Source organism: Cinclus cinclus, chromosome 1, assembly GCF_963662255.1.
Source record: "Cinclus cinclus chromosome 1, bCinCin1.1, whole genome shotgun sequence".
NCBI classification, from domain to species: domain Eukaryota; kingdom Metazoa; phylum Chordata; class Aves; order Passeriformes; family Cinclidae; genus Cinclus; species Cinclus cinclus.
Window position 1 is genome coordinate 35,450,519 of NC_085046.1, and position 22,838 is coordinate 35,473,356.

Genomic DNA, 22,838 nt, shown 5'->3' on the forward strand with positions numbered 1-22,838 from the left:
AAGATACAGACATTTTGGTGTAGTCAGACTGAAGTGGAAACTGTATACCTAATAAATAATACCATCTCTAACTTGAGCAAATTCATTAAGGGCACAAAATCGCAGATTGGCAAAATTAGTAAAACAGAGGATAGAGTAATCCAGTTTAAATAGGGACAAGCAGCATAACTAGACTTTGCACAGAAAGAAAAAAAAAATCTTAGAAGCTGCCTGGCATCACTGCCAGGAATTTACACTCTGATGATATACAAATGCTGAGTGACTTATACTTGCATCCAGAAGAATTTAGCTAATTTTAACTTATAAACAGCCTAAAAGGCCTTTGAGCTATAAATCGCAATAAACTAAAGATGGCAAAAGGCAATAAACATGAGTTAATGACTCAGCATCCTCCTGAGATAGCACTGGTCATGCAGCTCTGCTTAATCTTAGACATGCACAATCACTATAAAAAGGTGGTCTCCAGAGACCATTTACATTGACAATAAGAAAAACATACCATCCCTTTACATCTTTGAAGGCTACTATCATCCTTTAACTTACTTCAATTACGTCCTATTTTTAACCACATTTCTATCTTACAGATTGTTGCAATCCTTCTGTTTGGGATAATAAATCGTATGGATGTATAGTCTAATTTTCATATTCAAAAGCAGTAATGCATATTCCATTGATCTTAGGAAAAAGAAACAAACCAAAAAAAGAATGATCAGGAGTTTTTTAGCATTCTGTTGTTTTTGCAAGATTAAATGATAGTAAAGACAAGAAAGGATTAAGTGCTCTTTTAATGAAATAGAACTGCCCTTTCAACAAGGAGCTAGCTGATTTTCAACTAAGAATAACAGGTTTATCTGGAGAAAAGCCAGCCTGGCCAGGGAGCCATGTGGCAGTAATATGCAGCCTCACCTCCGAAAGTTGGAGAAATGGCCTCATGATAACCAGGACCAGGAGTTAAAAAGAGCTTTGCTTCTTTACTGTTTCTCATCAAAGGATGCTACTGCAGCAGGCTGATGACATACAGCATTGCTAATGGATGTGAAAGGCTCCTGGAAGCAAAATGTGCTCTCCTGGACCTTCTTTCTGGAGTGCAAACATGTTTAGGAACACCGTGAAAATCATACCACTTTCCTTCACCCAGCACATGCACACAAAGAGGGACAGCCTGAAATCAGAGGACCCATGTGGCTGCTCTGGTGACGTGTGTGTAATTAGCTACTTGCTTGTCTGGGATGGGAAAACAGGCAGCATTTATGGCTAGGAGAAAACCAGAAAGAATAAAAAGAATATTGGAATAATAAATGAATAAAAGAAGACACAAAGAGACACAGAAATTCAGGCACAAGAGAATCTAAAGGGCAGAGGAGCTACTTGGCATCCAGTGGAAGGGCTGGCACCACCCCGAGAGGCAGCAGCAGAACCGTGGGGTTTGGCTCTGAGCAGGAGGAAAACGACAAGAAGCTTCAAGTAAGGAAACTGTCACTGAGATGCAAGACTGGGCAACGCCTGGGCTTCCCTTAAATTCTACAGTTTTAACAGCACAGTAAGAGGTGAAGAAAGTTCCGTGTGAAGGAATGTGGGAAGCTGCCAGTCTCTAAAATGTCCAGGGCCAGGGAGAGACTCTTGGGCTCCCACAGCATTCCTGTCACCCCAGCTCAGCTCTGCCAACTCTTTCCAGCCGCAGCCTCCTCCTTCCCTACCACAACTCCTCTTACCACTGCTGGAAGCAGCCAGATTTGTAGGTCCAAAAGGCTACTTTGGATTTATAGTAATATAAATTTCAGGTCCTAAAGGCTACTTTGGATTTATATTAACATAAATTTCAGAATAATAGATTAAATTAGTTAGAAATAGGATCCTGCTCACATCTATTTAGCAAATATGATTTTAATAATGTACCTAGAGAAGACATTTAAAATTATCCGGGTAAAACTTAAGATCTGTTCCAATAGCAGCAGAGTCTAGAGGCAGCACAATTCAGAAACAAATGGTTAAAAAGCCCCAAAGAAATGATGTTACCTTCACCTTATGGCAGTACTCGTACCTGAAAACCTGGCAAGGCATCTGATAAAAAACCCCAAAACCTGAAGACAACCAACACTGTCACAAGGACCCAAATACTCTACCCTTGAAGGGTGTTACTGCTGCTGACAGAACAGCCCTTATCCTAATCAAATTAACTATACAGGAGTAACATGCACCAGGAAGGGACAACTGAGCTTACAGCTAGCTGCCTAGCTTGGTTTTACAAGATGAGGCCAGAAAGCCCTGAACTACCACTGAGGCTGTCTAATTAAGGCTGTTAATTCTTGGAATATATTGTGCATCCAGAAGACCCATAACTAAGAGAACCTGAAATGGAGCAGTACCCTACATTTTCTATAAATTTCTCCAAAGAAGAAACGTGTCACCAAACAGCATAAAAGAAGTACTGAGCTAGAGCTTTTAAGCTGCCAAATTGAAATATGCCGAAGCATAATGAAAACACTAGATTTTAATCAAAATTCTTGTAAATCAACCTTTAGGCAATTTGGAGAGTACCAACTGTGTACTTTGCTGGTGCAAAAGCAGATGAATGTTGTGAATGACAGATCTAGAAAAACTTGAAGAGCAAAGGTATATATGCACTAGCAGTAAACTCTACATGTCTAAGAGATGAAAGTCCACAGCTACATCACAATATAAAAATATATCAAATTGACAGCAAGAATGACAAAACACTTCTATTTACTACAGTGCAAGGTGCTTTGTCAAACAACTATCACTTTTTTGTAGATATTGAGGAAAAAGAACAACTCCCCACAAAACATTTTTGTCAAAAAGTATGTAATCCATCATGGGACAGATTTCTGTTCTCCACCCTTGCCCTCCTGTGTGGAGGATGAATAGTGTCAACCCCAGTGGCACTTCAGAATGGTACTAAGGATGCAAGTACAAAGCACTTGAAGACACAAGAAATATCAGACTTCTAAAATGCAAATGAGACAAGTATGAATAGGTATTTCTTGTGCCTAGTGATTATAGTGAAGTTTTCCAGAAGTTTGATGATTTAATTTACACAATAATAGGACAAATTATTTGGTAGTAGTCAATTCTCCCCAACCTCAGTTACCTCAATTCTCTAAGACAAAAAATGTCCAGTATCTTTTAGCCAAAAAAGAAAACAATCTGTGTGCAAGACAAAAAAAATGTCATCTAGCATTGGAGAGATTCAGCTTTTTGATTTTGCCTTTTTTTGACCAAATACCACTTAAGGGAAAGATGAGAAGTCATTTCACATCTGTAATTAATATTAAAACTCAAAAATAACCATCTGGAGGTCAACAGAATAGTCCCAAGGGTCTACAATTCCTGAAATATTTTCCCTTTTCCTTCAGTTTCACCTCAATTTAGGACATAGCTGTGATTTGCTATATGTAAAGTGTGATACCTCCCTGTCAAGCTGGAGAGGAGAAAAAGTTTTGAACCAGAGACTTTGGCTCTTCCATACTAGAGCTCTGCATTCTCAGCAGGCTTCACACTGTTTCCCCCAACACTGCATCCAGACAGCACAGAGCTCAAGTGACAGGAAAGGAACGGGTCTGCACCAGGTCATTCAACACATCCATAGCTGGTGTTAGAGACCATGGAGGAGGTGCTGAATTTTCATGCATACTGTGGGAGTGAAATCCCATACAATAGCTGTCTTACTCAAGTACAGGCATTATTTGAAAAAGCACTCTATGCTGTGACTGCAGGTTGTAAGACAGAGCAAGAAAGAATATCTACGTCTGAATGAGGCTTCCATTTCCTGCCATTGGAATGACAGTGAGTAAAGACAACGAAAATTACAGCATGTGAATACTGGTGTAATTACCAAATGGTTCCCCACATAATTATGCAAAACAAGTCTATCTGTAAGAGAATGTAGCCATTTTCTTTTTGAAACAGAATTTTCATGCCATCCATCAGTCACCCAAAAACACAAACCTCAGATGACTTACGTACACAGAATTTACTCATTTGGTCTGTAATATAAGCAATGCATGTGAGTAGAAATAAAGGTTTAATGAAACAAAATAGCATACTCCACTAGGGAAAACATATTTTGCCCAAAGAGAAAACTAATGTAAATAAGTGGAGGCTTGACTACTTGATAAATATAGCCCCAAAGGTTATATGTTCACTGAAAGAATATAAATATTGTAGGTGATGTAGATTTTTTTTATTTGACTAGAAACATTAATTGCTTTCTAAATACAATAATATTGTTTCAAACTGTAGAGGTCTCATTTCTTTTACTGCAACAAGTAACCAATTACCTAACAAAAACGTTTACATTAATCACAATCACTCTATATTTTAGCTTTTACACCACCGATTTTGTTTTTGCTTAGAACTGAACCCCCTTGGGCATTCTTTTGTGCCAACTGTTAATTTCTATCAGTGATAAAGTTCCCTTAAGCTTCTTTTAACATCTACTGGACATGACCTCATAAAATTTAATGCCACTCATTAACCCCAAGCACTTAACTTTACACAGTAATGTCAGGCATCTGACTTTTCAGTGCATGAGAAATCCAAGTGGGAACTGTTTGAGAGATACAAATTACAAATCACTTGAGTAGTAGAAAGAGCTGCAGTGAACAATATTAAAGGGTAAATCAAGACTTGAGCAGAAGTAGGGTTCTTGTGATGCCTTCTATCTGAAATTATAAAACATTTATACAAACAGGGGGGAGGCTGCAATGTGATTGTTTTGGCTTGTGAGGGGACTGAAATTCAGAGCTGAGGCTGAATGCCAGGTTTTTAACACTGTCTGAAGCAAATATGATGTGCAGTCATGTTTCCTCGGCTGTCCAGTAGCCTTTGGGCATTTGGGAGGAACACAGGTTTTAATATCACCTTAAATTCTGCAAAAGCCACACACCAGCGAGACTGGGGTGAGCCAGAAGAAGCAGTTCCTTCAAAGTGCTCATCCCTTTTTTCCTGCCTAGGTTTAGCTTTACAGTGTGGTTGTTCTTCCGATTTTGGTTATGTACCAAGAAAGCTCTCGGAGGGACAGCACTGTTTTTATTTTCCCCGAGATGCACAGATGGGTGATGTCTGCTTAACTCATTTAACCATATTTCCCAGTGGCTTCACACATGTTGGAGAAAATGTGGAAAATTCTAGAGGTGAACGAAAAAAAAATACTTAACAACAATTTTCTGGCTTCTCTTGAACCATTCAAGGACATTTCTTGTGGGGAGTTTAAACTGAGTGACAGCCTGTCATGGCCCTGAGTGTAAAAAAAAAAAGGCACATTGTTAGGAGAAAAAAAAAAGTGGCTTATTTTCTATTTCTGTTGGCTCAAGAGATATCTAGGCATCCTCTGTGCAAAAGGACAGTGCTATGCAGCTAGAAACATGGCCCATCGGAGTTCCTGATAGCAATCTGCTTATTCAGCTCTGTTATGAAAAGTCCCCTCCCCCAGACTGTACACAAGGTTTGCTTTTTCTTGGTGTCACAGGCTGTTACATTCTGGGTTAAGCAGTTGATGCTGTTGGAGCAGGGATCAACTTAACATTTCTATACAAATTATACAAGGTAGCTATAAATTGCTTCATGAGAAGCCACGTGAGATTTGATGTGATGTCTCTAAGTGCTACAAGTTTATTTATTTTTCAGCAGCGAAAAGAGCCGGCTCTCAGAACTAAACTGTAGCTCCTGAATTTACTGATCTTAACTGGGAAATATATTCTCTGCTACCCCATAAATCTGAACAGAAGGAAGTCGTTTTGCTGAAGCTTTATCTCCACAAAAAGGTATCTTTAAGCAAAGGGTAGGTATGACAGAATAGAGGTTTTCACATGCGAATGACTGTGATCTCTGATACAAGCCCCATCTCCAATTTCTCTGAATGACTGTTTTAGCTATAAACCACACAGAACCAAAATCTACAGTCAGTACACACCCCACACTATTGAAAACAGTTTTGCATCTTGCCTGCCACTGGTCTAAGATCACTTTAGCATAATTACAGCTTGATGCAACATCAGTAAGTGTGCATCAGTTGGAAAAGTTTTTATTGCCTAATAGCAGGGAATAGTAATAAAGCAGATGTACACCAGGCCACATGACAATGGTAACCAATTGGTCTGTATTTGGCAAAGCAAAGTATTAATGTTTTATAAACACAATGTATGTTATACTTTTCTAACAATAGGGATGTAAATCTCCGCACAGCATAAGCACTTGTGCTGATCAACACAGAGATACTGCTGTGATAGGTACTTTGAAGTTGTAGATAAGAGCTCAAGCTGTAAGATGCCAAAAAATTGGAAGTTTATAAAGAATCACTGCCAGACTCTTAAATGTAGTAGTACTTGTGGGACTTTCTGTAATATAAATAGTAATTACCTTCAATGCAGAATGTATTTGCAAAAATAAATATACTGGTGCATATACCAAAAGTCACAACTTGGTTTTCTATCTGAGAACCAAACTTTAAAATCTGCACCCTGTGAGCAAAGCAACGCCCAAAACAATCTTTTGCTCAACATCCCTGCCCAATCCCACGTATACACGTGCATGCGCATACACAACCGCTCCAAAATCCACACGCAAACACGACAGTCTTAGTGTGAGGGCATCTACCCTGTAGACAATTCAATCAATCTCTCAAGTGACACTCACACGTGCCTGCACACACAAAAGCAGATGTGGCATTAAGATTTACAAAGTTATTGAAACTTTTAACAAGTAAAACGCATCTTTACTTAGCTACAGCAGAATGAGGAATAAAGGGGTTTACATATGTTCCAATTCTAAACCTATCAATCAAACCCATGTTATTCCTTTGGGAGCTTATTTACATGCATATTTATCAGCCTCACATGCTAATTCCCTGCTGTTTTATGCCTGCGAGGCATGTTTATGAGTCATAATTGTTGATCTCATTTGATGTATTTCACTGAAGTAAGACATTATTCAGTTATGTGGCCTAATGTCAATGAATTACGATGACCTGATCTTCGAAATGCAACTTGCTCTTTAATTTTTTTTAGAGCATTACTTATTCAGAAGAAGAAATACAGTAAAATGGAAGATCACATGTTTTTATAGCCATTTTACTTTAACATCTGATTTTTGAAACACTCCTCCCTACCTCTAGGCAAAGTTTTTAAAGTGCAATTCATAAACACCAAATGAAAATAATTTTTGCCTGAAATTAGTACACATATCTCAGAGTGGGACCTTTTATAGATGTTCTTATTTTGTTTTAACCAGCCACAAGACAGCCTTTGGAGCACTGACATATGGTTTGCAAAAGAAAAACAACCAGGCTCAATTCAAAGCCCTCAAATTGTTCTTTGCCTTAACTTCATCAAAACTGAAACCAGATAGAGACTTCAGAGCAATTGAGAAATGACTACTAAAATAAGTTAAAAGTTCCCAAACTGACTCATCATCTTTTATGCTAAGTGATGTCAATTTATAAAGAGAAAATCACTTGATGGTCAAAGTAAAGACCTAAACAGGGAATAACTGTGATGTGTACAAACTTCATTGCAGTAGCCTGTGTTGTGACATTAATGGCTATTTCTAGGTGGCAGGCCAGAAATGGCAATAGCAAGCATCCACACTGTAGGATCCAGTGTTAAGTTGCTCCTTATAATAGGCTAATAGAAAATTGCCCCTGTACACATAATTTACTGCATGATTTTCAGATGTCCCCACTTCCTACCTTAATACTCAGTATTATTTTAATGCAATTATTATAAACTAAATACGTTCAAAAGTTTCCAAGATGCTGCTCTGAGCTACAGCTTTAGCAAGGAACAGAGTAATAGCCAGGAAAATAAAACTATCTTTAGCTATGTAATGCAAATTCAAAATGCAGGCTCATTTTTCTATAAGAATCTCAAACTGAATATGACAGATATGAGTAAGTGTCTTTGAAATCACAGAAAACCTGCAAGTATCTTCCTAAATTTGTAATATCTAGAGGACTGGAAGTATCATAAATATTACATTAATTCCAAGACAAAAAATCCTCAGGATATTTTTCATGTCCAGAATTAAATCAAGCTTTTATGCTCTTTTTTAAAAGTGAAAAGGAGCATTTAATCCTATGTTTACATCGTATTTTTCCAAATCAGAAGTTTGCTTCTGACAGGCATACATTACAAACCAGTTTCTCTAAAAAAACTAGAAATCTTCACTTGAACAAATAGTTATTCTAATGGCACAGTTACAAGGGTACAACTTTAGTTCATGCAAATGCTACCACTAAAACTGTTATATGTTCATCATAAATACAAATTTATAAAATACATTAAATTTAATTCTGCAGAAAAGTGTCAATTCCATAACTTTTCAAACAGAATTTTCCACTTATTATTCACTACGTTATTGTCACAAGAACCCCAAAACAGAGCTAGAGTTCTCCACAGTGTAAACTCTAATTTGCAGCCCTTCTTTCTTTCAAATTCAAACAAGCAAAAGACACAAGCTCATCTGCCTGAGGTACTTTAATTTTCCGTTTCTATCTTTTTAGAATAGCAAAAATTGATGCTACACTTTTTCTGGCACTAAAATCTTCTTCTTAGTAAGGTAATAATGTTTTGGTGACCTAGCTGTAATAATTCAGAATGGAGCTTTGTAGACTTTTGCAAATAAGTATTTTCTTTCATACTTCAATAGACAGCGAAACAATATTGGGTCACAGAAGTTTGGAGGTGGCCCTGTGGCTCCGTATGTTTCTCTCCTCCATTAAGTTAACATCTGTTCTGGCCACCAGTCAGCAAATCAAATTTGATGAGAATTCATCTGTGTGCAAAGTAGAAATGCCCAGTAATGGACAGATATACTTTTCATTGCTCCACCCTTTAAATATTTCAAATTGTAAGAAACAAAACCAACAATGGCATCTTCCAAAATTACAACAATCATATAAAAAATGTACCCCTTTATAATGAAACTCAAAATATTATCAGATCATTACAAACACATCTTCACATGTATTACATGATCTAACCCTTCAACTGCACTTAGTACTGAAGCACTATACAGTTCATTCTTCCTAAGGTTATATCATTCCATTATAAATCCAATTTCTCAGAAGAAAAGAATTACCACCACCATAAAAGCTGTGTCTGGATGAAGTTTGTGCCTTTTAAGTTTTAGGAAGATCAAGAATAATAATTTGCAATGGGATATCAAAATTTTAATGGAGAAATTGATCATACTGGCTACTTGCTAATATTTTGGTTATGTGGTCTCAGTTGCACTAAACTGTATGGGACTTGTTAAAAAAATTGAGCACAATCTTCCCATACCAGAGTTCATGTATTATTGTTTATCAATTTATCATCCAAGCAAAAGATTTAACTGCCAGCTGTTTGTACAGAAATATGGTATTTAGAATTTATCACTAAAGGTGTGAACACCTCCAAGATCATCGAGCCCAACCTCTGACTGAACACCACATCAAGTAAACCATAGCACAGTCATGCTTATTTTGAAAAACTCATGTGAGAAGTATTTTCCCTCTTCTTAAGACAGGACCTGGCAATGCTAAGATACAAATCTATAAAATAAATAAGCATAAGTAAATCAACTTTGACAATCAGTTCATTAGGGTGGAATGGCATTCCTCAGATTTGTAGCCAAATCATGTTTTAATAGTGACACCATATATTTCTGAGTGTCATATACCATCTACATATGGTACGGAGACAATATTAGTTCAGGAATAGTTTAATGCATTCAAAACATTTAAATTTTATTTAGTTACTCAAAATACTGAAAAGGTGAGAATGATCTATGCATTTTGAAATACTTGTCACTTCCATTACCAAAAACACTTTTAGTTGAAATTTCTAAGATGATATATGCTTAAGTTTGTATATAAGACATGAAAAAGTTGTGTGTGCGTGTTCTGTACCAAAGTTACGTTTTTTTAGTTAATTACCTACCTGCCTCACAAAAACTGCCTAAAAGAAAGAAAGAGCTGAAGAATGGCATCATCACTGACGCAGTGTCCTGCACCTTGAATGATGTGGGTCAAGTTCCTGGCCCTAATACAGACCTCTTGTATGAATGAGCTGTGTAATTTCACCAGGTTCAAATTCCTTTTTGCATGAGAACATATAATCTGGCTGTTCTTCCTATGGCAGTTACGAGAATTAATTTCATTGCTTGTTTTGTACATGACACCTTCTAAAAGGATGAGGTAAGCACACAGATGCAAAATAAATGTCCCAAATCCCACTTCCCTTTTCAAGCACATCAAGCCAAGGAGCACAAATGGCATCACAATCTTGTGTGGTTGTCAAAAATTGTAAAAGTAAGTCTCATTTGCTATACCCTTTTGTGTCATTTGTGTTGTGGTTGAAATGTTAGTCACATGATTACTGATGTAATGAACTAAACATGTAACATGATGAAGAAACTGAACAAAGATAATTTTCAATACCTAAAGATATTCTAGATCTGACAGAAGTGTTCTATCTCATCATATAGTGTGTCTATGTACATCCATATAAATCTGAAGCTTAAAATAGTGAGAAACAAAACCCACTGATAGTTCACTTAAACAAAATAAGATTTAAACACAAGCTGGCACACATGCCTGTGAAACGTGATGGTCCTTATCCAGTACTGCTTAGATTTGAGCTAGCTGGCTATTTCGTTGACTGTGAAAAGTTAGACAAAAGCAGAAAGGTTATGCACATTTCTCTCTCTCTCTCTCCTCCCATTTTAGCACTCATTTTTAGAGAGAAAGGCATTCTCTTATTATCGTGCATATTAAGCCTTTTTAAAATTATTGTGTATCTTATAAGGAAAATGAAGATTGGGACTGATTTTAAGAATCAGTTTTATGTGTTCTGCCTTTGCATGGCCAAATCTTGACACCAAATGCTTAAAATCTGAACACTCCCAAAACAGGAACCCCAACTAACCACAATTCAATACCCTGGCCTAAACGACTGCTTCCCTTAAAGGGCACTCAGGCTTGTTAACTTTGAAGTCAACTGGAACCTAGCCATTAATTTTAATAGGGTCAGGATCAGGCCCCTGATTTTTTCAACATCAAAGAAACATCTTTCACAGTAATTTTGTTATAAATAATTAAAGCTGATTAGTAATAATAAGGTACCTTAACAAAAAAGGTAAACAGTGGAGACATTTATTATCAAAGTAAGAAAAGAAAATTAAAATAACCTCCAACACTTTTGTATGTGCAATTCATCAGGAAACATTGTAAAAGAACAAAAACAAATGTTGGCTCACTCCAGAGGTTCTTTGTCATCATTAATGCATTCAGGTTTTCACAGCTGAATTGCTGTACTTTGAAAAGATTTTCATGAAAGGAAACTCAAATTCAACATTTAAACAAAGCTGTCAGGTTACCAAGATTTGTATTTGCTTGTATGTCCAGAAAATGTTTTATCCTTTTTAAAAACCCGTTAGGTTAGAAGTATTATTATTCCTTTGCTCTCAATTTGTAAACAACAGAAAATAAGCTTTTGTTAAGCAGCACATATTTATTTATTTATTTGCTATTTGCAAAGCTGAAACCAGCAGTTAGAAATATCTGTTCCAAAGCGGAGGTGAAACTACCTGGTACGGATATTTTACTTCATTACTAGTTCTGTTCCTCAAATTGATATAAATGGCCTCCTTCTGTTTCTGTCTGTCTGCTTGCCTGATCAGCGGAGCTAATTGTCAGAGCTGGGGAGATCTCCTATACCTAAACAGAAGATATGCAGTTTGTAACCTGCTTAATTTGCCTTATGTCCTGGATGGCCCTCAGTATGTTGTTCATTAAAGTATCAGCTGTTTCGGCTGTTGCAGTGGCAACCTAAGCATAGGCCTATTTTTCTTTGTTAAAAGGCCAGATTGTCAATAAATATTACACATCTTACCAGATAATTTCTTACCACTTAAATATGACAGTACTTTATTTCTCTCCCCTTTCATGTGTCTTAGTTTTTGTATGTCCAAAGAGGATGAGGATAGGGAGTACCCTGGGCACCATGGAAGCTAAAGAATAAGGCTTTATTAGACAATTGAAAGGCTAAAACTGAAGCTTTGCAGTATCACTTTAGTGAAAGCAGGTTGAAACCTTCTCTTTTTAAAATAGGGAATTCCAGGTCTTTATACATGTTCACATTCATGAAAGACAGGAAACATCCCATCTGTAGCGACATATTTCTGTTATATAGAACAATCAATTTCTAATTCAATCAAATTTGTGACAGTTAAGCTCTTTAAAAATGTTTTAACATACATTTAATCTCAGATACAGAGGTCTGTAACATCAGCTAGCTTCTCACAATTCATACACTGCTTTGTAAATTACAATCTTCGGTACGCCAGGACAGAAGTGAACCCAGACATTTAATTATTATTCTGTACCAATCATGCTGGCCTCAGCTAGAATTCTGATTTACTAGTCTTTTATTATACATACAAAAGTACAATCAAACATGTACAGTTCAATTTTTTTAAATTAGAGAATCTGACTTTTCCATATGTAGGAGATATAGCCATTTAACATAATTTGATCATTGCCTGGAAACACTTAATATTGTGAGGTGTTTATGGCTAGCAACCTTCTTATTATATTTCTGTGTAAAGTCTGAGTAAAATATTCAAAAGAATGACTGTATTCTCATTGTTAGCTTATGTATAACTTTTTATAATGAACTACTTTTAAACAACTTTTAATTACATTTACAGAGGTTGTATTAAAAAAAGATTATTCTGTTTTATTTTGCTGTTTAGTAGGTTACTATAGTTTAAATGGAAATTTCTTCTCGGTATTTTAAGGTTCTCTAAGCATTTATTAAAAAAATTTAAATTTCTTTTTCGCTTAACTTGCATTCTTTCCTTTTATACTACAAGTATTATTATGCTACATGTATACTAGAAAGTGAGATGAGAGGCAACTAGTTGATTTTTAACTTGGATTTGGGAAAATCTAGGAAAAGAAAAAGAAATGCTCATATCAGCCTCTCCCAAAGTAGGGTCACAAGGAGTTGTTAAAAGAATGGCATGAGGCTGACAAGTGATTTATGCCAGTATTCAGGCAGAGTTGTACCTGGAAAGACCTGGAAACTCCCAGCTTAGATGAGTGAACTGAGGTAGTGTGCCAGTGTTGTTATTGATAATGGTGTTGTTTTCACATAATGATTTAGAGTGAATCTTCCAAACCAAACATTTTAATTTCACTTAGAGAATTCATGGGTGCCCAGAGAAGCTGTGGATGTGCCATCCCTGGAAGTTTTCAAGGTCAGGCTAGAAGTGGTCCTGAGCAACCTGATTTAGTGGGAGGCTTCCTGTCCACACTGGGGGGGGTTGGAACTGGATGGTCTTTAATTTCTCTTCCAACCCAAACCATTCCATGAGTAGATATCATTATCCAAAAGGTCATCCCTAGTATCTGCCGTATCAACCACTGAAGGCCATTTCCCTACATGATGTTTGTGCCAGTTACCCATGTCAAAGAACGACCTCCAAATGGGAGTTAATGCAATGTGCAGCTCATGTGAAGCCACTAAAAACCCCTGCATCTACCAGTTCTAGAGAGGAGAATTGATCTATTGTAGCTGGTATTTCACAAGCCCATGGCAGCTACTCACATTTGCTCCCATAGCTGAAGTAATTAAAAATACTCCTGCAATTTCTAAATACAAATTTGCAGCAAGGCACTGGAACTAAAGGGCCTACAAGAAGCAAATTTCTAAGAGCTTGTCAACACCTGTACAAATAGTCTTTCAAGTAAAAATTGTACTGTGTGATAGGTAAGATAGCTAGATTTTCAGCTAACTATATTAAATATATGCGTTTTTGAACATGAATAGCTTTTCTGTTAACTGATCTTTTAATAAAAATGTCTAATACAGAAAAGAAGAGAATGAAGAGCTGTAGGGAAGCAGCTAGTGACAGCCTGAGTTAGCTCAAGATATACTGTGTTGCTCCAATAGCCTTTGTCACTACAGTCCTGTTGCAGCTCAATTAAAAGCAAGCTAAACAGCAGTTATTATTAATAAATGAATATTAAAATGCTTGTTATGTTAGCATATGGCGTCTGAAGATGTAAAAACCATTCTTGCTTTTATTCATGCAATACGAAGTGAAACAGACTGAGGGTGGCCCCTTTTCCTCTATCATACCTGTGCCTTCAACGAGGAAGCCAAGCCCTGCAGGAGAAGCACAGAGGTTCTGAACAGGACCACTAGCAAGAACTGTGCTGGTGGGGCACACTGACGATGTGTGGCTGAAGGGTAAAACTTGCCAATGAAGGACACAGGGCTTTTTCAGGGCCTGGTGTAAACCACAGCATGGAACCCCGAAGACATTAAGAAACAATCACAACCCTGAGCTCTTCTGTTCCAGTATAATGCAAAGAGGTTCTCTGCTCCAATCTTGTATTCTTAATGAAAACACACAGCAGCATGCATATTTAAAAAGACTCTTTAAAACACAATGCTATACTCCATGTCAATCCCCAGAGAGGAGATGAAATAACACATATCATATGACACTTATGACATCATAAAATATGCTATCAATAATATTTGATAAGAAAATAGTAAGTCTTCAACAACTCAAGGTATTTGCATTCTCAGCTGCTTTTTCCTAGGAAAATACTTCTCACACAGACAGGCGTAGACCTCTGTGGTTTTTTTCCTTTAAATGAATTTATTTCTGATAATGGAGGTAAATAAACACTGTACAAGGCAATCCACATTAGCACTGTACACCTGAGTGAAGGGGGCTGTAAGGGGAAAAAAGCCTCAACTTATAACACTTAATAGCTCAGGACCAATTAGAAGATAATATAATTTTCTGACAGCAAAATTTCACTTAACCCTGTAAGGAATGTTAAGGGCCAAAACAATCCATGTGAATTACACTTGAGATTGGGGTAATTATTTGATAACATATGAGTCTTGCTTTGTCCAGAAAAGATGGCATTTATTTTATTATTTCATTCCCCTCTGTTTTCTACTTGCTTTCTGTATGACACTAATATAAACCAGGGGTCTCAAATTTCACATAAGGTATAGTTCTCCATGGAAATACTTTCTAGTAATCAGGGCCATGAGGTGCACATCAGAATAGCATAATTGTCCAAAGACAAGCAATGGAAACACACACAGAGTATACAGTCAAAATGGAAATATAAATGCTCTCTTACCATGTCTCATATTTTTTCACTGCAGTCTTGGAAATCAGGAGGGATGCAACAGTAAGTGTGAGGTGGGGAACTTATCTGTCTAAACAGGATTAATTTCAGTCACACACTCCAGCAGTTACCTTTGTCCTTCCAGCAACATCAGCCTTCTCTGTCCTCACCACCAACACATGTCCTCACCGCCTTTACACATGAAATACATCCTGCCAAACTCCAAATCCAAAATACTCTGACCCATTAAAGGTTTCCCCTTTTCTTCTATTAAGAGCAAATAACACATTACATTTTTCTATGTGAAGTATGCTATTAAATAATAGCTTGTACACTAATTAAAGCAAATGTAATTGTGAGAACACACTGACATTGTTAAAGTAAATTACCCAATTTGTTAATAGTTTCATTTCAAGTGACCTTAATTGTATTAATTGTGATATAGAGCAAATTAAATTGAAGAGTATTAAATGCATTGTTCCAGTCTGTCCTTAGAGGATCAACTTTCTCATTATATCAATGAAATGGGAATACTACCTACTACGCTTTTCAGAACTTGTGTCGGAATGTAGTGGACGCTGTTAACTTGGAGTAAAACTTTATGGCAGAAAGTTAACCTAGTTATCCCATTTCAATAAAACAGAATCCTCGAGCATCTGGAAGTCAGAAAAACAGTTTGTCAGATGCAATACGCAGAGAGAAGGTACAGCAATAATGTTTCTGATATTTCATTCAGGTCTCACAAAGTCTCTGCTGGAGACAGAGCTAATATTCACCAATTTCTCTTTGAAAGATCCCTATTTCAGAGGGGATCACTCAAAACCATTGTTAGAATGAAGTGAATAATAGCATGACGATTCTCAGAAGAGAGAACGCAGCAAGATGTCATCAACCTACCACAGTCAAAAGAAAACATAATGCACACATACCTAGACGAGTGAATTAAAATACAACCAGATCCACGAGAAGCAATCAAAATTTAAAATTTCTTAAAATAAATAAAATAATCCATTTGAAGTATCAGATTGCAAAAGTGATAATCCCTGCCATAAATTTCTTATCAACTATTTAAAAATGCTATATTATAAAGCATATAGGAGTGCATATATGGCATGTACATTTTTTGTATCCTGAAAGAAAAATCAGACATAAGGAAAATAACAAAGGCCAAATTAATCAACAGAAAAGGACAAAAATACTATCTTAATGTATTTTTAAAAATGTTTTAAAGGGACAGAAAGAAGATCTTTACAGTTAAAGGGTTATTCTGAATTTTTTAAACTTGCAAACAGGCATATTCTTATGGCTCATCATAACTCAAGATTCAAAGTTTATCAGTTACATAAAATCTGGAAAGCTACCAACACCCAGACCTTTCTTCAAATGACACTTACCTCATCTGTAATGATCTACTTTCATTTGTTCAGCTAGGTAACTGTCTCATGCCTAGCATCTGCAACATTAATCCTTGCAGCTGTTCCTAGCGAACCATGTCTTATTCTTCTCAGGCCACTTCTCCAAAATCTCATGAACACTTTGAATTTTATATCTACTTCCCATTGTGTCAACAGTCCTATCCCAAATAAGCCATGTTTTCTCTCTATTCCTTCACTGAAATTTTAATAAAAGCTAGTCTAGCTTTTAATACTAGACTCAACATATTTCTGGAATCCTATCCAATATACCCTTTCAAGCTGACAGCAAATGAACAAAAAGTAGTCGATGCATGCAGTTTTCCAAACAGCTATACTTAAGAGCAATCCATGTATTTTTGAGATTTCTTTAATTTTGTGAAAACTGTGAGAGAATTTTGTAACTCCAGCTGGACATGACATCTTCTGGTTCTCCATCAAGTTTTGGTATCAACTGCACATGCTAAAAATACAATACTTCATGTAGATTAACAAATCTGACTAGATCAGTGACTAAATATTTTCAGCACCCTTATCCGTACTGTGTTTTTTTTCCAATAGCCTCATCTCAGTGAAGGCTTTTATCACTTTGCCTCCAAGCTAAGCATTCAGACATGCTTCAAAAACACAATTCAGATGCCCTGATATTCTACAATATTGCACAGAAGGTCTCCAATGGACCACCACTCCACCATATTTCTGTGATACATGATATGAAAAAATTAATATACAGTTTTTCACCAAGGTGATTCTGTATCGCCCCTGAAACTTGAGGCTGCATTGAAAAAACCTTGTCTTGAAATACTTTTGTGAAGACAGTGATGGACAGAATGCATGGACACGAACTGTATACCTTGATGCCTAAAGAGCTAACACCAACCAAACACGGGCTTTATTTAAAATGAAACATTAAAACTTCTAAGACCTATTCTAGATATATAAAGTTTCAAATTAAAATGCATTATGTGTTTCACAGCAAAAAAATCCTATGAAGATGAAATGGATGCTTTATATAAAATATTTACATAGATAGAACATAAAAAATGTACCATAGTTGGTAACCTTTATGACTTGGGGAACCATGTATTTACATATCTTTATCCTCGCATGTGCGTATGCGTGTGTTGTGTATATATTTTTAACAGTTGACAGCTGTTTTAGAGCATACAGAGATGCCAAGCTGAATGAGGGTCTTGATTACTTCAAGATTAGCTATCTAAAGTTTCTATTCATTTTAAGTGTTGTTAGTGCGAAGAGTCATTAGTCACTTCCTTGTCTCATAGAACATCAGCATACATTTACATTGTTAATGAACATTTGGGGTAAATGAATTAATGGCACTTTTAAACATCAATTCAATCCTAATAACTTTGTATGTCATAGAAATGTTAAGGTTGGGATAAAAATGAGAAACCTTTTTAGTCAAGGTAACTCATCGCTTCTGGGCACAATAAAGGGTAAAATTAACTTACAGTGGTTTTTTTAACAGGGTGAAAATTTGCTTTTTCTTGAAACAGAGTCAAAAGAATTACCAATTTTTTAAAAAGAAAATAGAAATCAGAAGAAAATGTTTATCTTTTTCTTGACTGGGTTAGACTAGAAGCAAGCTGTTTTTCTTCTTGAAAATGGTTATTATTTTAGGGTTTTGAAGAAAAAACTTATTTTCAAGTTTCTAAAAATACGTACAAAAAATGCTTTTGGTTTATCAGGCTAAAATGGCTTCATATAGTTGTCAAATATAATAGAAAAGAAACACTGACCTAGAAAAGCTATTCCATTTAATTGTCAGGTTTTAAAATACTTTCCCCATGATGTACATTGTCATTTTCAAACATTAAAGAAGTTTTATAAACCAATGAAGAAACAGTGAAAAAATTAACTCAAAGGGACACGGAAGTTTTACCAATATATTTTGAAGCAAAACATCAGCTTCTTCTAAACTGAAGTAATAAACCTGACTGAGCAAAACTTGACATAGCTTTTTAATAAAGTAAACTAGTAAACAGAGGATTTATAAAAAGACACACTCACATAGACTAGTTGATCTGGGTGAGGGACTTAGAAAATATGACAAAGTTGTTTCAACTCTGTAATTTAAAATAAATTTTTTATTTTGCCCTCCTGGTACATGTGTTCAATGACTGGAAAATTACAGGTAGTTAAGGTGCCACTGTGTATAACTGAGTACTTGAGGAATGCTTTCATGACAAGGACGAGCTTTCTCATTAAGCTTATCACTTTCTTTGAACTAACTACACTGTCACTACTAGCAAATAAGTAGAAAAGATGAGCAAAACAGACAGGCATTGCATTATCCAAGCGTTTTGTTCTCATTGTTCATTAGGGTCTTTCAGATACTGCATCTAACTAATTTGCTTCAGGTTATGTAGTAATTTCTGTCTTTAGAGTCTATTCACTCTATCTGAACTTCAAGATAATTTTTTCAAATAAGAATATAGGGGCCGAGTCAAACAGAAATCAGACTTTTTATTTGCTTAATTTCATCCAAAATAACATACTGAACTTTACTGAAGAATAAAAAAAATAAAGGGGGAAAACAAACAAACAAACAAAAAAGATCCCTAAACCCAAAATAGTGTAAGAGTCCTTGCTTGAGAAGGTAGCATATAAAGTCATGCTCCATTTCAATATTCTTATGCTGAAGTCAGTGCTTGGTTTATGATTAAAAAAGGATGACAGCGCATTAAACATTTGGCTAATGCTTCTGTCTGTAATTGAAAGTTGACTTTTCGTGGTTTTCATTAGTGTCAGAGTGTTCTTCACGTACTCTGTGAAATGTTCTTTAAGTTGCCCTGTTCAACTTCATTGAGTGAATTAAACAAATTATGACAGGTACAGTTATCATGACACACTTATATAAGGTACAAACTCAAAAAAATGTACAGAAATACAAACTTACCTTCCCCTGGCTTGTTCAAGAAACTCTGCAAGGGATCAATGCCTATCTCTTGTTCCTCTGTTTGCAAAGGGTGACTGGTTTCAGACACAGAATGATACATGTTGGCAGTAATAAATTCCAATGGATGAGTATTTATCTGGAGGAAAAAAACAGAAACAAACATTTCAGAATTCCTATATCTATTTTTCAATCACACAAGTCAAGAACAAAAGTACTTAAAACCTCCCCTTATTTTCCAGGCATATCATCACCATTAGTAGTCTGAGTGGCAGAACAATAGTGCTTCCACTTGAACATTGTAAATGTTGCATTATTTGGAGTCCAAAAGAATTGTTACAGTTCCTACAAATACCACACTCCAAGTAAATGTCCAGGCATGATTTTGAAAGACTGTTAAACAGGGCAAGAGCCTCCTTCCTTTACTTTTTTAGTTTTCCCTACTCATCTTTTAGTCTGATTCCAAGGAAAATTGATGCTAGTTCTTTGGCATGATGAAGATGATGAGCAAAACTGAGGAAAGACCATCATCATCACTCTGCCTGACCCAAGGCATCTCATCCCAGAAAATCTTCCTTTTGACCACTTCTTTTTCAGGAATCATAGGTCAAGTATAACATAAAAGCAACAGACACACAAAAAGAGTGGAATAGTATTGACAGGCATGATAGGTGAATTTGGCTTTATCAAGATTTATATTAACTTTTGTCTTGGTTCTGGCCAGAACAGCATTTTGCAGTAGCCAGGATGTGGGATGGCCAGGGCCCAGAGGTTATTCTATACCATGTCTGTCACTACCAAAGCAGGGAGAAGAGTCTTTTCTGGGAAGAAGTTTTTTTTTTTTTGTCAAGTTAAGTGTGGCAGAGGGAGTGGTTGGATAATGCCAGCTCTGAGCTGGAGGGAGTGGTTGGTTATCATATGTTGTTGGGGTTTCCACAGTGAACGGTAACATTTCTTTTCTTGTCTTGCCATTAGCTTCTTTCTTTTCTTGTCATTTGTATTGTTGCTGTTCCTGTTCACTTTTCTAATCTCATTGCTGTTTCCAGTAAATTGTACTTATCTCAACCTGGGATCTTTACCTTTTTTGCCTCCAGTTCTCCTCTCCATCCTGCTGCAGGGAAGAGGGAGGGAAGAGGGGACTCAGCAAGCAAGCTGCGTGTAGCATGCAGTGGTTTCAGTGGGAAAACTTAACTGGAGAATAATACCATTCCTAAACCATGACAGCTTTCTAGAAAGATGATGTTAAGGAAGCATTTTAAGAAACATAATCAACTAGCTGGTGAACATGTACAAAGACATTTTCCAAAAATGAAGGCCAAAAGGGAAGTAATGGCAGAACTGAAACCTTAGGAAGTAGGTGATGTGGATTCATCATCACAGACTCCTGAATGGCACTCACATCACTATCAAGCAACTGAACAAGAACTATGTTACAAGTTCATCTGAGGGGTGCTGGAAGCTAATACTGGCTGCAACAAATAAGAGGATGCCAATAAAAGGGTGCAAAGCAGATGATGTTATAATCAGCACATAAGAAACTACCTTTCCAGTGCATTAACAGTGCAAGAGTACATTTGTCAAGACTGCATTTTAGTCACTGTACAGCAATTTATTCACTTGCAACATAAAAAAACCTAAGCCAGCTAAATAGGTTTGATTTGCCCAAGAACACTAAGTAGCTAGCTACGACTGCCAGATGAGTTTTAAATATCACTTACTTTAACTGCTTTGTTTACAAGTATCATAACTTTCTAACAGCAAAAAAAAATATATTTAGAAAGAAATATAAAAAGAGATACAGGAAGAGGTATGCATCTACACTTTCAGGACTGGCATATTAACGAATTTGAAATCACTTCAATTATGCTTTTCCTTTCCTACAAGGTTCCTAGAAGGCATGGCATTGACCACGTAGGCTTTATACCTCCAGTTTACTGTCAATAAATGAAGGGGAACTGGGATTCTTAAGACCTTTTTATAGTCTACAGCATCTTAATTTTCCTACTAATTTACGAGGAAAAAAACCCCTAAATAATAAACAAACCCAGCAGGGCCACTATTAGGCAATTCCTTGAAACCACTACACCCAGGCTGTTTTCAAAAGGATGCTCTCTCAGTTGTATTCCCTGAGGGTTTAACCCTTTATTTGCCCTGGCACCGGAGCTACTATGGTGATGAAATGATCACACCATCTCTCACTTCCTTTTAGCTAGAAGAGAACATGTGAAGGTCTTGGGAACAAGAAGCTGGCAACTGAGGGAAGGTAGGACTTACCTCTTGAGCAGTGGTACACCTTTATGTCTAATTATTACAGTCATGAAATCATATGACAAACACACCACTAAAACACAGAATTGCCTTGATCAACTCTATACTAGGCTCAACAAAATGTGCTATGTATGTATGCATACTTCATGTCCTTCCTGTGTAACTTAGAAACTATAATAATCAAAACTGCATGAATGGTATCTATAATGTATTTAAAGAAAGAAAAAAAAAAAACCCACCAACTTTTCAGAAGTAATTTTCTCCTGCTGGAATTGTGGTTGCTGCTCCTGTTCGTTTTGCTGTAGAGTTGTAAATATCTTTCTACTGATCCATTGATTTTGTCTTCACTAAAATTACAAGCTTAATTCAAACTGTGCTGCTTAACTTTTTATTTTTATGGTCCTTTGGAGATTGCTACACAATCTGACCAAAGCAGAACCCTGAGTGTCTTTCAAACTGAGAACCAGTTTGAGACTTAACACTGTCTTACATCCAAAACATGGTATCAAATTAGCCCTAGTAAGTTTGCTCTTCTATGTCCTTTGCTTCTGTATCCACCTTCTTTTTTTTTAAAGTACTCCCCAAATGCCATACCTTTACAATCTATATGAACCATAATTTACTTTACAGACTGTTAGAGTAGTTTTAAACAGCTGAATAAATTGACTTTTGATATCTGCACAGTGATTTAATCAGTTACGTGTGTTTGTTTATGAATATATATGGCTAGAGTTAAAAAAGTATCACTAGCTATTAGCCCTCACTCCTTAGTCCAAGCCATTTTCTTCACAGTTTTTATACTTAAGTTCTTTTCTGCTCTTCGAACAAAGAGCAAAGGGAACTATTAAACAATTATGATTACACTTGGGATCTTATTCTGAGACAGATTAATTCTTCACAGGTTTGTGGTTGATTTGTAATGGCCTATAACATATTGTTCATATTAAATAAGATACAATTTAAAACCATTCACAATGTGAAACAATAAAAATGTTATAAAACCCTGAAATTAAATTACTGGATTACAAGACTTGATACTGGCTAACCCTAACATCTCAGTGAAAGCACAAAGCGACACTTG

The 22,838-nt window shown here is 36.3% G+C and overlaps 1 protein-coding gene across 1 annotated transcript in view; it reads right to left on the reverse strand.

Moving 5' to 3' along the window:
• TBC1D5 (TBC1 domain family member 5) overlaps nt 1-22,838 on the reverse strand; it is a 243,112-nt gene that overhangs the window by 162,375 nt on the left and 57,899 nt on the right. Inside the window, exon 2 of the mRNA XM_062496189.1 lies at nt 19,493-19,628. Within this exon, the coding sequence (XP_062352173.1) occupies nt 19,493-19,592 (100 nt within the window). The 5' untranslated portion in view covers nt 19,593-19,628. The remainder of the gene's footprint in view (nt 1-19,492; nt 19,629-22,838) is intronic.